The 12,193-nt window shown below is 37.4% G+C and overlaps 1 protein-coding gene and 1 long non-coding RNA gene across 3 annotated transcripts; one reads left to right on the plus strand and one right to left on the minus strand.

The window, feature by feature from the left end:
• The first annotated feature begins 210 nt into the window (after positions 1-210).
• Positions 211-10,855, plus strand: zbtb32 (zinc finger and BTB domain containing 32). 2 transcript variants are annotated; one of them, XM_077576803.1, is made up of 6 exons: positions 224-269; positions 340-535; positions 3,061-3,954; positions 6,659-6,747; positions 9,352-9,495; positions 10,331-10,855. In XM_077576803.1, the coding sequence occupies exons 3-6, from the start codon at positions 3,083-3,085 to the stop codon at positions 10,567-10,569; spliced, it is 1,344 nt and encodes a 447-aa protein (XP_077432929.1). In that variant the 5' UTR covers positions 224-269; positions 340-535; positions 3,061-3,082; the 3' UTR covers positions 10,570-10,855. The 2 variants fall into 2 exon arrangements, with proteins under 2 accessions (XP_077432928.1, XP_077432929.1); XM_077576802.1 differs by lacking the exon at positions 340-535 and having other exon boundaries at positions 211-269.
• On the minus strand, positions 4,694-11,803 carry LOC144058402 (uncharacterized). The gene is made up of 3 exons (XR_013295429.1): positions 11,727-11,803; positions 10,303-10,539; positions 4,694-4,792 (listed from the first exon to the last, which is right to left on the minus strand). It is a non-coding gene; the product is annotated as an uncharacterized LOC144058402 (long non-coding RNA).
• Positions 11,804-12,193: the final 390 nt, after the last annotated feature.

Below are 12,193 nucleotides of genomic sequence, written 5' to 3' on the forward strand. Positions count from 1 at the left end.
GATGTATCATGAGTTTCTAATATTTTCACATAGATAAATAAGATTACCAAAATATTCACTTTCAGGTTAGTTTCACACAAATAAGAGATTAAATGCCAAAACAAGGTAGCAATAAATGCACAAATGTGAGACAGATGAAGGGGAGGGACTACAAGCACGAGAGGAAACTACCCTCACTAAATGTACATCCCCAATGACAAGTCATCACTTGCATCATGTAAGACATGAAGCCCATCGTCCACCTGGGAGAATACTCACTATTATACCAAGTAAGTGTCTCATCAACCCTTTTCAAGCACACTGATCAGCTTTCAATCAACATTTTTGAATTTTCTGCAGATGATCTCTAGCTCCTCTTATTCTTAAGCACGGAGGCTGAAGTTCATGTTCATGTCCAGTCAAAGGATGGATGCTCAGAATGTACGACTGTCAACTCTAATGTGATCTAATACAAGAGCCGAGGCCACCGTCACCGAGGGCAAACATATTAGAAGCAACTCTCAGTATGATGCACAGCAAATGCCTAATACAAAAAGTGAGGATCATAAACATTTTTTTAAACAGTTTTTTCATTTCTAACTGACTGTGCAGTAGTAAATTAAACACAGTGTTGGCAGAGCCGGCATACTTTGTAGAACACATGCACTAGACTTTAAATACAGTAAGTGTCATATAGAGAGAGCAATGTCGGCAGAATCGCAGAAGAATATACAGTTGTGGTTATAAGTTGTTTCCTGCGGCAGAATGATACAACCTACATTTCTGGTAGAGAGGAAGAAAATGGAATTAGGTGCTAATGCTTACATTGATTTAAAGCAATTGAAAAAGCTGTACTGTAACAGCTTTTCATGTCCAGACTGTAGTCACTCGATGTAATGAGATGAAAGTCGAAAAAAGAAAAAAAAAATGTGGTAATGTTAATGTTGGAAAATTTTTGACAAGCTTGCTGTTCTTTAGTATGTTTGACTGTCTGATGCAGATAAGTAGGTTTACAGTCTATAAATATATAGACAGCTCTGGAAAAAATGAGACACCAAAGCAAAAGAGTTTTTCATGATGTGATTATTTTTAATTTTTTGCAAATGAATGACGATATTACCCGCGACCTTAGTGAGGGTGAGCAATTCAGAGAATGGATGTTTGGATTACGATATTGGTATTTGGGCGTTTTCTTGTCAGTAGTTTATAGAATTAAAAATATATATTTTATTCAAACATTTACCTACCTTATTTTATTATTATTCTGCAATCTGCACCTGTCTCTTTATTATTTTTTCCCTGTGTATGCAGAATATTATTCAAAGGTTTGGGATCACTTAAAAATTGTCTTATTTATGAAAGAAAAGCAATGTTGATATCATATATCAATTTGAAATAAAACCTAACATAATAATAATTAATAATAATAATAAATGAACAAGTATGCTTTTTTTTTTTTTTTTTTACAGGATATGTCTAATTGTCTATGTGACCCTTAAACTTTTAAATAGTATATCCACAACGGTGTACCATACTTTGATGGACAACAAACTTGTCTAGATGACCCCAAACTTTTGAACAGTCGTATTATATACTGTAATCGAATAACAAAAACACAAGGCAAAATAGAATGTAGTGCAAAGACTTTGACAAATAGTTAATTTGATACGATAGAGATCGTAGTGAGCAAGCTATACAAATTTCCCATAAGTGCACTCGACATAAAATGAATATTAACTTGGTGTATTTGACTTCTTTGATAAATAATTGTAATTTTACCGCGTGCATATAATTGTTGTGGTATTAACGAACTGTTTGCCAACAGCCATTCACACGTCATACCCTATATGTTGTTAGGATATGAATTTTAACATTAGCTTAGACAACACATTTTCAATTTGAATGAGAAGACGGTGCAGGTTTAAATCGAAAGTCAAACACGACACACCGGCATTCGGCATTCGGGCTTAGCACTTAACACAACGTTGGTATCGTGTGATCTCACAAATGGAACAATATGCAAAAATGCGGAATATCAGGACAGTTACAGTATATGTAGAAATGAAGTAGAGGTAAATCAAGTACAGACAGATAAAGCGAATGAGAGATTTTTCAAAACTGACGCACACTTCTCAAGAAATACCAGCAAGGAGGCAATTAAATGTCATTTTGTTTCACATTTACTTTGCATCAGTGAAAGGAGGGTGCTTATAGAGTGTGGCCCTTCACACGCCGCATCATAAAAGTTCAATTGGCTCACAGCCATCCATGCAACACATTATATTGCCTTTATTTTATGCGTTAACATTAGATGATCAACAATTGATTCCAGTTCGAACTTGAATTTGTTATATGTGCTCTCCAAACGTAGCAATGTCAGTTATGTTTAGTCGCGGTTTCAAACATTATAAGGGTCCGTTTGTGGCTTTTACAGCCTGTATGTGAGCAGTGAATCTGAACTCTCTCACAAGACACAAGCCCGATCGCCAACACTCAAATGTGAGAGATCAGATATGACTACAATGAGACAAATGAGACAGTGAGACGTATCAAGCCTGTTGTAACACTATGCAATAAAAAAAAATTAAAAAAAGACTACCTCTGTGTTTAGCTTAAATTTGAATGGATATCCGGCAAAGGACCGTATTTGGGAACATAAATAATTTACCAACAATTAAATGTTACTGGTAATAACCCTCACTATGAAGGAGTGCATCTGAATGAATGATATGCTATTATAAGCATTACAATAAATGTAAAACATTTTTAATTTAATTTACAATTAATATTATACTAATAGAATTATGACTTTTCTTACAATATTGTGAGCATCAATAAATTGTGTAACAATTATATGAGTGCTTACTTCCTTTACAAACCACTCACATGCAACAAAAACCTTTTACATATGACTTATAGATGTGTGTGTTTGGTGAGTATATGAGAGATTTCTGTGGTTGATTGAAAGGTGTACACTTTTGGTGTGTGTGCGTGTGAGAGTTAAATTGTATCTTCTGGTTCCTCATAGGCAGCAGCCTAGCAAACTCAACATTTTTTTCTCCTCTGTTCTTTTGTGTTCAGAATATTACAACTCTCTTCAGCAATGATTCGACTCGACAACACTCAATACTTCTATTTCCTGCATCGGGCCAACGCTTTACGCCGCTCGGGTTCGATGTGCGATGCCCGCATCTCGGTGAAGAACCAGACTTTTAGGGCTCATCGGCTGGTGCTGGCCTGTGCTAGCAAACCACTCAAAGAGAAACTCAGCCAAGCGGAGACAGACCAAGAGGTCCACTGTACACTGGATGATCTGTCACCAAGAACCTTCCAGCAGGTCCTGGACTTTGCCTACATGCAGAGTCTGGAGGTGTCAGAAGAAGACCTGCAGCAACTGCTCCTGGCTGCTCAGTTTTTGGAAATGCAACCGCTGGAGGAGCAGTGCCGGCGCCACTTGGATGCACTGGTCAGCAGGGCAGCACAGGTGGGTCAGAAACATGAAATAACTTGTGATGAGGAAGAGGAGGTCAAGAAAAAGAGCAATGAAGAGGAGAAACTCCCAAAGACTCCTTTGAGCAACAACAAGACAGCCTCAGAAGAGCCAAGAAAAAAATCCAGATTGACGACTTTCAGTAGAGACAGCGTCATCACCAGCTCAGTCTCCAACTTGTCCCCCTCTCCTTGGACCTTCCCAAACCACACGTGGCGCTCTGTAAGCAGCCTGAGACGCATAGCCGAGAACTACTCCCAGCCCCCGGCGGCAAATGCCATCGCCTTCCCGACGCACCACATCTTCCCTCTGCAAGGAACCCATTTCCAGTCCCCCACTCAGCGCTGTGTGGTAGCAAGCTTGCATCCACAATATGGACAACGACTTTACTCTGCCACCACTCAGATGTGGGGTAACGTCAAGCCGGGCATGCAGGTGACAAGGAAAAAGGCCAGACAGAAGGCAGACAAAACCAGTGAGACGAGGTAAGGCAGCACTATTATTATTATTAGTAGTAGTAGTAGTTGTTGTTGTTGGCTCTAAAAAGAGAATTGTTGACCAACTTAATTGAATACCTTCAAGTCAAATTTAATATTATAAGTTTAATGAACTTGGATTAACTTAATTCGATTCTGAATGAATTAATTTTTGAAGTCTATAGCCGTCAATGGCAGTGAATTAGTTAACGTTATTAATCATCAGTCTATTTATTTATTTATTTATTTTCTGGAGAGCTCAGTATTGTTCATTCGGTAATTTTACCAATTTGACATGTCAGGAAAAATAAATAAATAAATAAAATCATCAGTCTATTTATTCTCCAGTTGTGCGAGCGATACATCATTTCCCCTAATTAACTTGATTGTTCCCTTCAGAGTGTTACGGTACCTGACTCATCGACACGAGCTGGCTCAGGTGTTTGATGGAGTAAAAACAACCAACAAAAGACCAACAAATTGCAATAATGTAGATTTTTTTTAATTAATTGTTTACCATGTCTCTGAGCCGGCTGAACACTCTTATTGGTAATTAATTGTTTTGAATCAATGTGCAGAGCCCATCGTTCCACACTGTATAACCTAATTGTGTGTGTAGGGGAGTCCCCTCCATTTCTCCCCACCTATGCACAAATCAAGATTTTCCACCCACCGAAACCCTGCTGCGAAGCAAAAAGCGACAATTTGTACACTGTGAAACTGTTTTTGAACTTTGTGGAAAAACACACCTATGCTGTGTTTCATTGAATGATCCTCTTCCTTCCACTTCACTGCAACACGACCTTCAAAACCACCTTGGAGCCAGAACGTCTTCACAGTATTTATCCTGTGGTTGAGAGTAGAGGAAGTTGTACACTCAAAGGCCACTATATTAGGTACACCTGCACGACCTAATGAGCTACAAGAGATGCCGCTTTTCATTCTGTCTTTTTCAAATGAATAATGTGAAATTTTACAATCATAATAATCAACTTTGGGTTGTTTATCAATTGTTTCTGTGTCAACTGGGATGGGTTCACCTGCAACTCTAATGAGGATAAGCGCAATAAAAAATGGATGGGAAGTTGAATATTCATATTATACTCAAATATTATTATTAGCAGGAGAATTTGTAGTTATCACAGTAGTAGTAGTATGTATGTATTCGGCGCAGTGGTAGAACAATTACATGTGACTACTAGTGGGCACAAACCTGTGCACAAGTTGTCATCTGCATGGTACTAAGCACTAGAAGTTAACTCATTCACTGCCATTGACGGCTACAGACGTCAAAAATTCATTTGAACTATTACTATTAGTTTAACATTTTTTTCCCCACTTTTGTTAACAAGAGTATGAAAACCTAGAAAAAAATGTATTGTACATTTAGAGCAGATTTGAAAATGTGTGATTAATCATGAGTTAACAATTGAAGTCATGCGATTAATTACAATTTTTAAAAAATTAATCGCCTGACGCCCCTAATTTTTAATAATCTTTTCTTTTCTTTTCTTTTTTACAAAAAAAGATTATTAAAAAAAATGTCTACGTTTTCATACTCTTGTTAACAAAAGAGGGAAAAAATGTTAAACTAATAGAAATAGTTGAAATTATTTTTTTTTACATTTACAGATGTAAATGGCAGTGAATGAGTTAATTGGTAGAAATTAATGTCACTTGCAGCACATATTTGCCTCACTATAGGGACAGTGGAAATAAAAAGTCTACACACCCCTGTTCAAATGTCAGGTTTTTGTAATGATAAAGAATAGGACCAAGGCAAATCATTTAAAAAGAATTCCTCACTATTAATGTTATTTGTAATATATACATAATTTAAAACTCACCACCAAGAGAACACTTGGTGGCAGCATTATGCGTTGGGGCTACTTTCTTCAGCTGGTGTTTTAATCAAGGCGAAGAGAATTATGAACAGTTCCAAATAGCAATTATGTTAGCTTCTACTAGAAAGTAAAAAAGATCAATAAAAAAAACTTGGTTAGAAAGCCTACAAAAACAGCTGAACTTTGCTTGGGTTTAAATAGAGGAAATTGAAATGGTGGCAAGTGTGTGGTGACACCCATTTAACATGAGTTTTAATAATGGAAATAAAAAAGGAAATTATTTATCTTAATCTCATTTTCTTGTATCTCTCAAAAACCTGGCATTTGAACAGGGGTGTGTAGACTTTTGATATGTTTTTCTGCTAGTGTGCCCTATTTGTTGTATATCCTGCTAGTAAACAAAAATAGAATATGGAGTAAATGCTAAAAAGGATTGTCAGACTACTAGTAGAAGTTGTGGTATTAGTAGTAGTAGCCATATTAGTAATGGCGTAGATATGACGGACTTCCGACTTTTACACATCAACGTTTCGCACCCCCACCCCCGAACCGCGCGCTCCCGCTCAGTGGCGGGAGGGCGTCTCGGCTATTTGAAATGCTTCGGACACTGAGACAGGCAGCCTCGCACCCGTCGAGGCGGAAGCGCAAGTACTGGGACACGGCCCACACGTCGCAAACCGGAAACGGAAACAAAGTTGATGGGTGGAAACCCAGAAGTCGCAAGTCCCGCCTCCTCCGTGGCATAAAGTCCATTGTAATAGTAGAAATAGTACATATTTACTTCTTACAGATTCACTGCCTCATAGTTTCAATTTAAACAATAACATGGTCAATTTGGTAATAATAGTAATAGTAATTTTCTCTGTGAGTTCCCCAGACATGCACAAAGCCGACCCGGTAAAAGAATGCAAGCACTGCAGCTCATGTCTACGTCGTGATCCAGCCTCCTCGCCGCCAGGTAACCGTATGCCATATCACACATTGCACCCAATATAATGGCTATAATGCACAAAACACAACAGCACACCTCAGAGGTGTTAGTGAAAAGTGTCGTCCAGTTTGTCACACCATGCGGAAGATAATGTAACACTTAAAAAAATATTTAAAAAAAATGAGGCAACACTTGTCGTGACCTCCAACATGAAGCTACGCAGTGGAAAGTAACGAAGAGAGTTGCGGTTTAGCGAGCATGGTGCAGCATGTGGTTTACTAGTTTACAGCTATGCTGCAGTACAGTATGTCCTGCACATAAGTGTGGTGAGTGCAAAAAAAAAATACAGCATCGCACATGTATTATTGTAGCTATAGTTGACATGGCTTGATCGTATGATACTTCACCTCCAGCTTTTCTCTAAGTCCGTGTGTACTTGTGCTACGCGTGTATTTGTAGAGCTTGTTTTTATCTCACATCTCAGCTAAATGGAACATCACGCTCTTGCCTCTCAAGAGATAACTCGTGTGGAAAGACACAAATGTCTATACAGTACGTGGACAGATAAGACTAATGCATTGCGACACTAAAAGTCGCCCTCAATGAACCCTATCTTGACTTTATATTTCTGTGCCCTCGTTTTGTGAAGAAGAAAAAAAAAGTAATTTATTTTAAGTCAAGTGCTGCAAGGAGAATTTTAAACATACTTTAGCTTGCAATTAGTGCACTAAAGGAAACAAGAATGCTTATTAAAGAAATCCTTTGGGCAAAGTGAGTTTGAAACATTTTTTTTTTTAATGAATATGACTTTTTAACCTCCATTTAATTAACTCTCGCTCGCTCGCTCACACACACACACACACACACACACACACACACACGTTTGTTTTACCATCTTTGTGAGGCTATCTCATTGACATAATGCATTTCCTAGCCCCTCCCCCTAACCCCAAGCATCAAAAATGATTGCCTACCCCTATTCCTTACCCTAACCTCAACCATAACCCAATTCAAGCCTAAACTCTAAAACCAAGTCTTGACTTGTGGGGCCCAGCAAAATGGCCGCACATGGACGGGTGGGCCCCACAACTCTAAAAGTTGGCCCCACTATGTAACAAAAACAACACCACACACACACACACGCATACAAAATGTTCTTATTTCTAACCTAATTATTTAGACAGTCTGCGTCATTCAGAATAAAGACTTTGTAACAATGCACTGTTTTTAGGCGGGCACCCTTAGTTAATAAAATCTGGGATAACAAAATAAGACATTACACACCATTTAAAACGCTAAAATGTAGCTATTCCATTTTTTATTAATTTATCTAATTAAATAATTGGTTCAGTGATACATTTTACATAAACAAATATTAGTAAAATAAACAATTTTACCAATACTTTATAGTACATTTAAAACATTTAATCATTTTTAGTTAAGTTAATTATAAATAATGAATTTTTAAAATGCGAATGAATGACTATTTTATCATTAAAATAAGCAGTTTTTACATCCACATTTTATTTTATTTTGTAACTCATCTACAAATAACCCGACCATCTGTCTTGTTTTAAAAGTCAATGTTTGAGTACAAAAGATTTTCCGGGTTAATAACTTCTAGTCGATTTGCTTACATTTGTACAGATTGCAACTGGTACATGGTACTGATTGTTTCAATTGTTTCAACAACAAGGGGAGAAAGAAAGAAAAAATAATAATAAAAATAAATAAAAATAAAAAAAGAACATGCATTTTGGGACTTGGAGTTCGGTGATCCTAGTTTTGACCCCCCCAAAATAAGTCAACACACACTTGTGTGTCAAATGTGTGTCTGTCGAAATTCAGTTCCCGTGAGATTATTAGCTAATGCACTGAGAATAAGCCTAGCTATATGATCAAGCACTGGAAAGAGGACTTCTCTGTAATATAATAAAATGTGTAATTTTGATTAGTACCTTTTGTCTTGTCCAACAGGTGTATTGTAATTACGTCTGATATTAGTGCATCCATTTTTTTATACCGCTTCCCCTCATGAAGATCGCAGGCTATAATATTATTATTAAAATAAATAAATAAAACAAAGATGAACACTATAAGCAGCGTTTTGAAAGTGTCATTGTAATGCGTGCTTAATCGAATTAAGGTTTGCTGAGGTGAAAAATGAAAACTATGTCTTTGTAAGCAAGCCTTGTGCATGTTCTTGACATTCAGGATTCGGTGATGAGCAAGCCGAGGTCAAATCAAGGCTTCGGCATCTTTTTTTATTTAAAGGGCTCTATGCTCCATTTTGTACGCCACCATTATGTCAGTTTAGTCATATATAGCTACTATATGAACTTGTCCTATATGTTCTTTGGGGGAGTGTGTGTGGTAGGTATGTTGCTAACTCAACCACATTGTGTCACCTCCATCACTTCTACGCTCAATGGCAGGAAATTTAACTCAATACAAAGACATGTTGCTGACTCAAATCCTCGCAAATCTGATTCAACTATGGCATGTTTTACTGCATAGTAAAAAAAAAACAGACTGGATTTTAGCACACTGGTATTGACATATATGAATGCAAGCACCATTTTGAAATTAAAGAATGATGGTTTTATTTTCTTGCGCATGGCTGTTGAACAGGTGAGGCCTGTGCACGTTGTCGGCTCTTTGTGACCGACTTTAATGGAGAAGACTTGAGCGGAGAGAGACCCTACCAGTGCAAACACTGTCCGAAGAGGTTTAGTCTCAAACATCAACTGGATACGCATCACCGAATTCACACAGGTAAGATTCATATCTTACTTGTGTCATTGAATAATACTAATTGATGCGAAAATGGCAGAATGCTAAGAGTATATTGATTAACACTGTGGTTAATGGTAATTTGTAGGGGTGTGCCCAAAAATCTATTCTCATAAGAATCGCGATTCTCATTTAGTACGATTCAGAATCGATTTTAAATGTCCCAAAATCGATTTTATTTCAATTATTTTATACTGTCTTGCCTTTGTCTCTGTGTGCTTTTATTTATTTTCATCATCATTACTCTCTTTTTTGATTTGGCCACTTAGAGGCAGTGTGGTTCCACGCGGTCTAATACACTGTTAAGTTGTAGCAACATTAGAGAGTAGAAGGAAAACGTCATGATCAAGTTATTGCAATAAAAGTTTTTTTTTCCAGCGCCAAGCCGTTCTCTTAAGTGATAAAAGTGCCGCGAGTAGCGCGCTAATTAGCATTAGCAAGTCAAACTTGATTGAAGCAAAAAACATTGTCAATCAAATAATTTTGAATCAAAAATCGTTCTAAATCGAAAATCGATTCTGAATCGAATCGCAGACCCAAAAATCGGAATCGAATCGTGAGACATTCAAAGATTCCCACCCCTAGTAAATTGTAATGGACTTAATACAGCTGGCAACCTGTACCTTGCCCAAAATTCAGCTAGGATAGGCGGCGGCTCACCCCTGACCTTAGTCAGGATAAGTAATATAGAAAATGAATAGCAGGATGGATGAATAAAATGTAATCAATAAAATAAAATATCTTGGTTGACCTGATAAACTGAATTGCTTGAATGTAAAAGTAACACACCTCTTTATGGCCTCCTCTCGTGCCAAAGGTGAGAAACCCTTTGAGTGTCGTCTGTGTGGTCAGCGCTCCCGGGACTTCTCAGCCATAATAAAGCACCTGCGGACTCACGGCGGGGCTTCCCCTTATCGGTGCAATCTGTGCTTGGAGTTCTGCAGCAGTCTGGTGGCCATGCAGAGGCACGTCAAGAGCCACCCGGTGCACGACTTCCCCCCAGACTGGAGCATCAGCAGCACCTACCTGTACACGTCACACATTACTCAACACTGACATCTTCCACGAGGACTGATTCATGTAGTGTAACGACGCTCCAATTTAGATGACTTGATCTATGGTTAAAAAAAAAAAAAAAAAGATGTGGCCCTTGAACACAAAAGTTAGACCACCCCCAGGTTATACTAAATTGTTAACATAAGAGAAAATTGTTAGCCCATTTGAGACAACAAGGCTCATCAGTGACTGATGAGTTTCAATAACAAAATCATTGTTTTAAAAACAGTATACAGTATTACATATCATTGTGACAAAACATCAGCATTAAACAAAAGATTGCAAATGTGGCATTCTTTGAATAATTGTCAATAAAGTGTCCAGTAAAATGAAATTGATCTCATGTTAATGAAATGGTCAGTAAGTCATGAAAATCCTAAACAGAGTACAGTACTGTGCTGTGCTGGGAAGTAATGTCAAGTACAAATGGTTATTGTACTGAGGTAGATTTTTCTTTATTTGAATTTAATATTATTATGACTATCACTGTTTTTGTGATTTTTTTTTTTAGTTGTACTGCTTTCATTTTAAAACAGCTAGCTATACTTTCAATCAATCAATCTTTAGTTTAGCGCTTTTCATACAAGAAAAATGCATCTCAAAGTGCTTTACATAGTTTAAAAACAAAAACAACTCTTTTTGTCCTTTTGCCGGTTACAGTTAACATCTCCCCGGGTGAAGGCAGGATGTAAAAAAGATTGAAATGAAGAGATATATTCTAGCGCTTTAAATAATTTAGCACAACGAAGAAACTCCTTTCGGGGTGGAATCACTGACGCAGCTAAACGTTGCTAACATTGATTAGCTTAATGATTGCCTGTACAAGAGCCTACCTGTTTTTTTCCTGATTAGACAGGGAAATTTAGAACGCCATTAAGTTTTTGGACTGGAATAAGACCAAATGTATTCACCAGCTGACGACATAAAATATCGTAGGCTATATGCAATATGTGTCTTCGAAGTTTCAGAACCATCGTCCTCCATTTCACTACTGTTACTGCGGTTGACTTTGTGCTGCTCACATTAAATTATTGAGAGCATTATCAGCATTCAAACTTGCGCGAGAACTACAGGATTTCAAAATCTTCCAGCTTCTTTTTAATCAATCCACTAGACCAGTTATTTACTTAATATTAATTTCAAATAATGTATTTTACCTTTGTCACTGCCCAAACGATAGGTAGAGTTCAATGCTCTTCCACTAGATGGCAGAAGGTGCGTTCAAAAGGTTTACGGAAGGTTCACTTGTAAGGGTTATGGTGCATTTTAGGTTCATCCGGAAAATTCACTTGAGGAACCAAACATCCCTAACTTGAAGTGAGTACTATATATCATTGGCAACTTTGAATAAAAATGTGCATGTTCAATAGTTCTTAACTTTACTCCAATGCTGGTTAAAATCAGAATAATAAAAATATGGGACACCTTTCAGCTCCCCGAGTTTCAAACCGTTGATGTGAAATTACACCACACTTTGTACAGTATATTGTTGTTCAGGGCAGATGAGGATTTGAACCCACGCTGTTTACATCCAAGTTAGGCAAAAATGTACCTATCATTGGTGACATGATATAAACATATATTGATATAGACACAAAAAGAACACAGATTTGTTGAAACATCT

This window comes from Vanacampus margaritifer, chromosome 9 (genome assembly GCF_051991255.1).
Source record: "Vanacampus margaritifer isolate UIUO_Vmar chromosome 9, RoL_Vmar_1.0, whole genome shotgun sequence".
NCBI lineage: Eukaryota > Metazoa > Chordata > Actinopteri > Syngnathiformes > Syngnathidae > Vanacampus > Vanacampus margaritifer.

Excerpts from the sequence above, each read along its gene's own strand:
- zbtb32 (XM_077576802.1), top strand. The coding sequence starts at position 3,083 with ATGATTCGACTCGACAACACTCAATACTTCTATTTCCTGCATCGGGCC. Across the intron at positions 3,955-6,658 it reads GACAAAACCAGTGAGACGAG|TTCCCCAGACATGCACAAAG; the intron begins GTAAGGCAGCAC and ends TTTCTCTGTGAG. Across the intron at positions 9,496-10,330 it reads GCATCACCGAATTCACACAG|GTGAGAAACCCTTTGAGTGT; the intron begins GTAAGATTCATA and ends CTCGTGCCAAAG.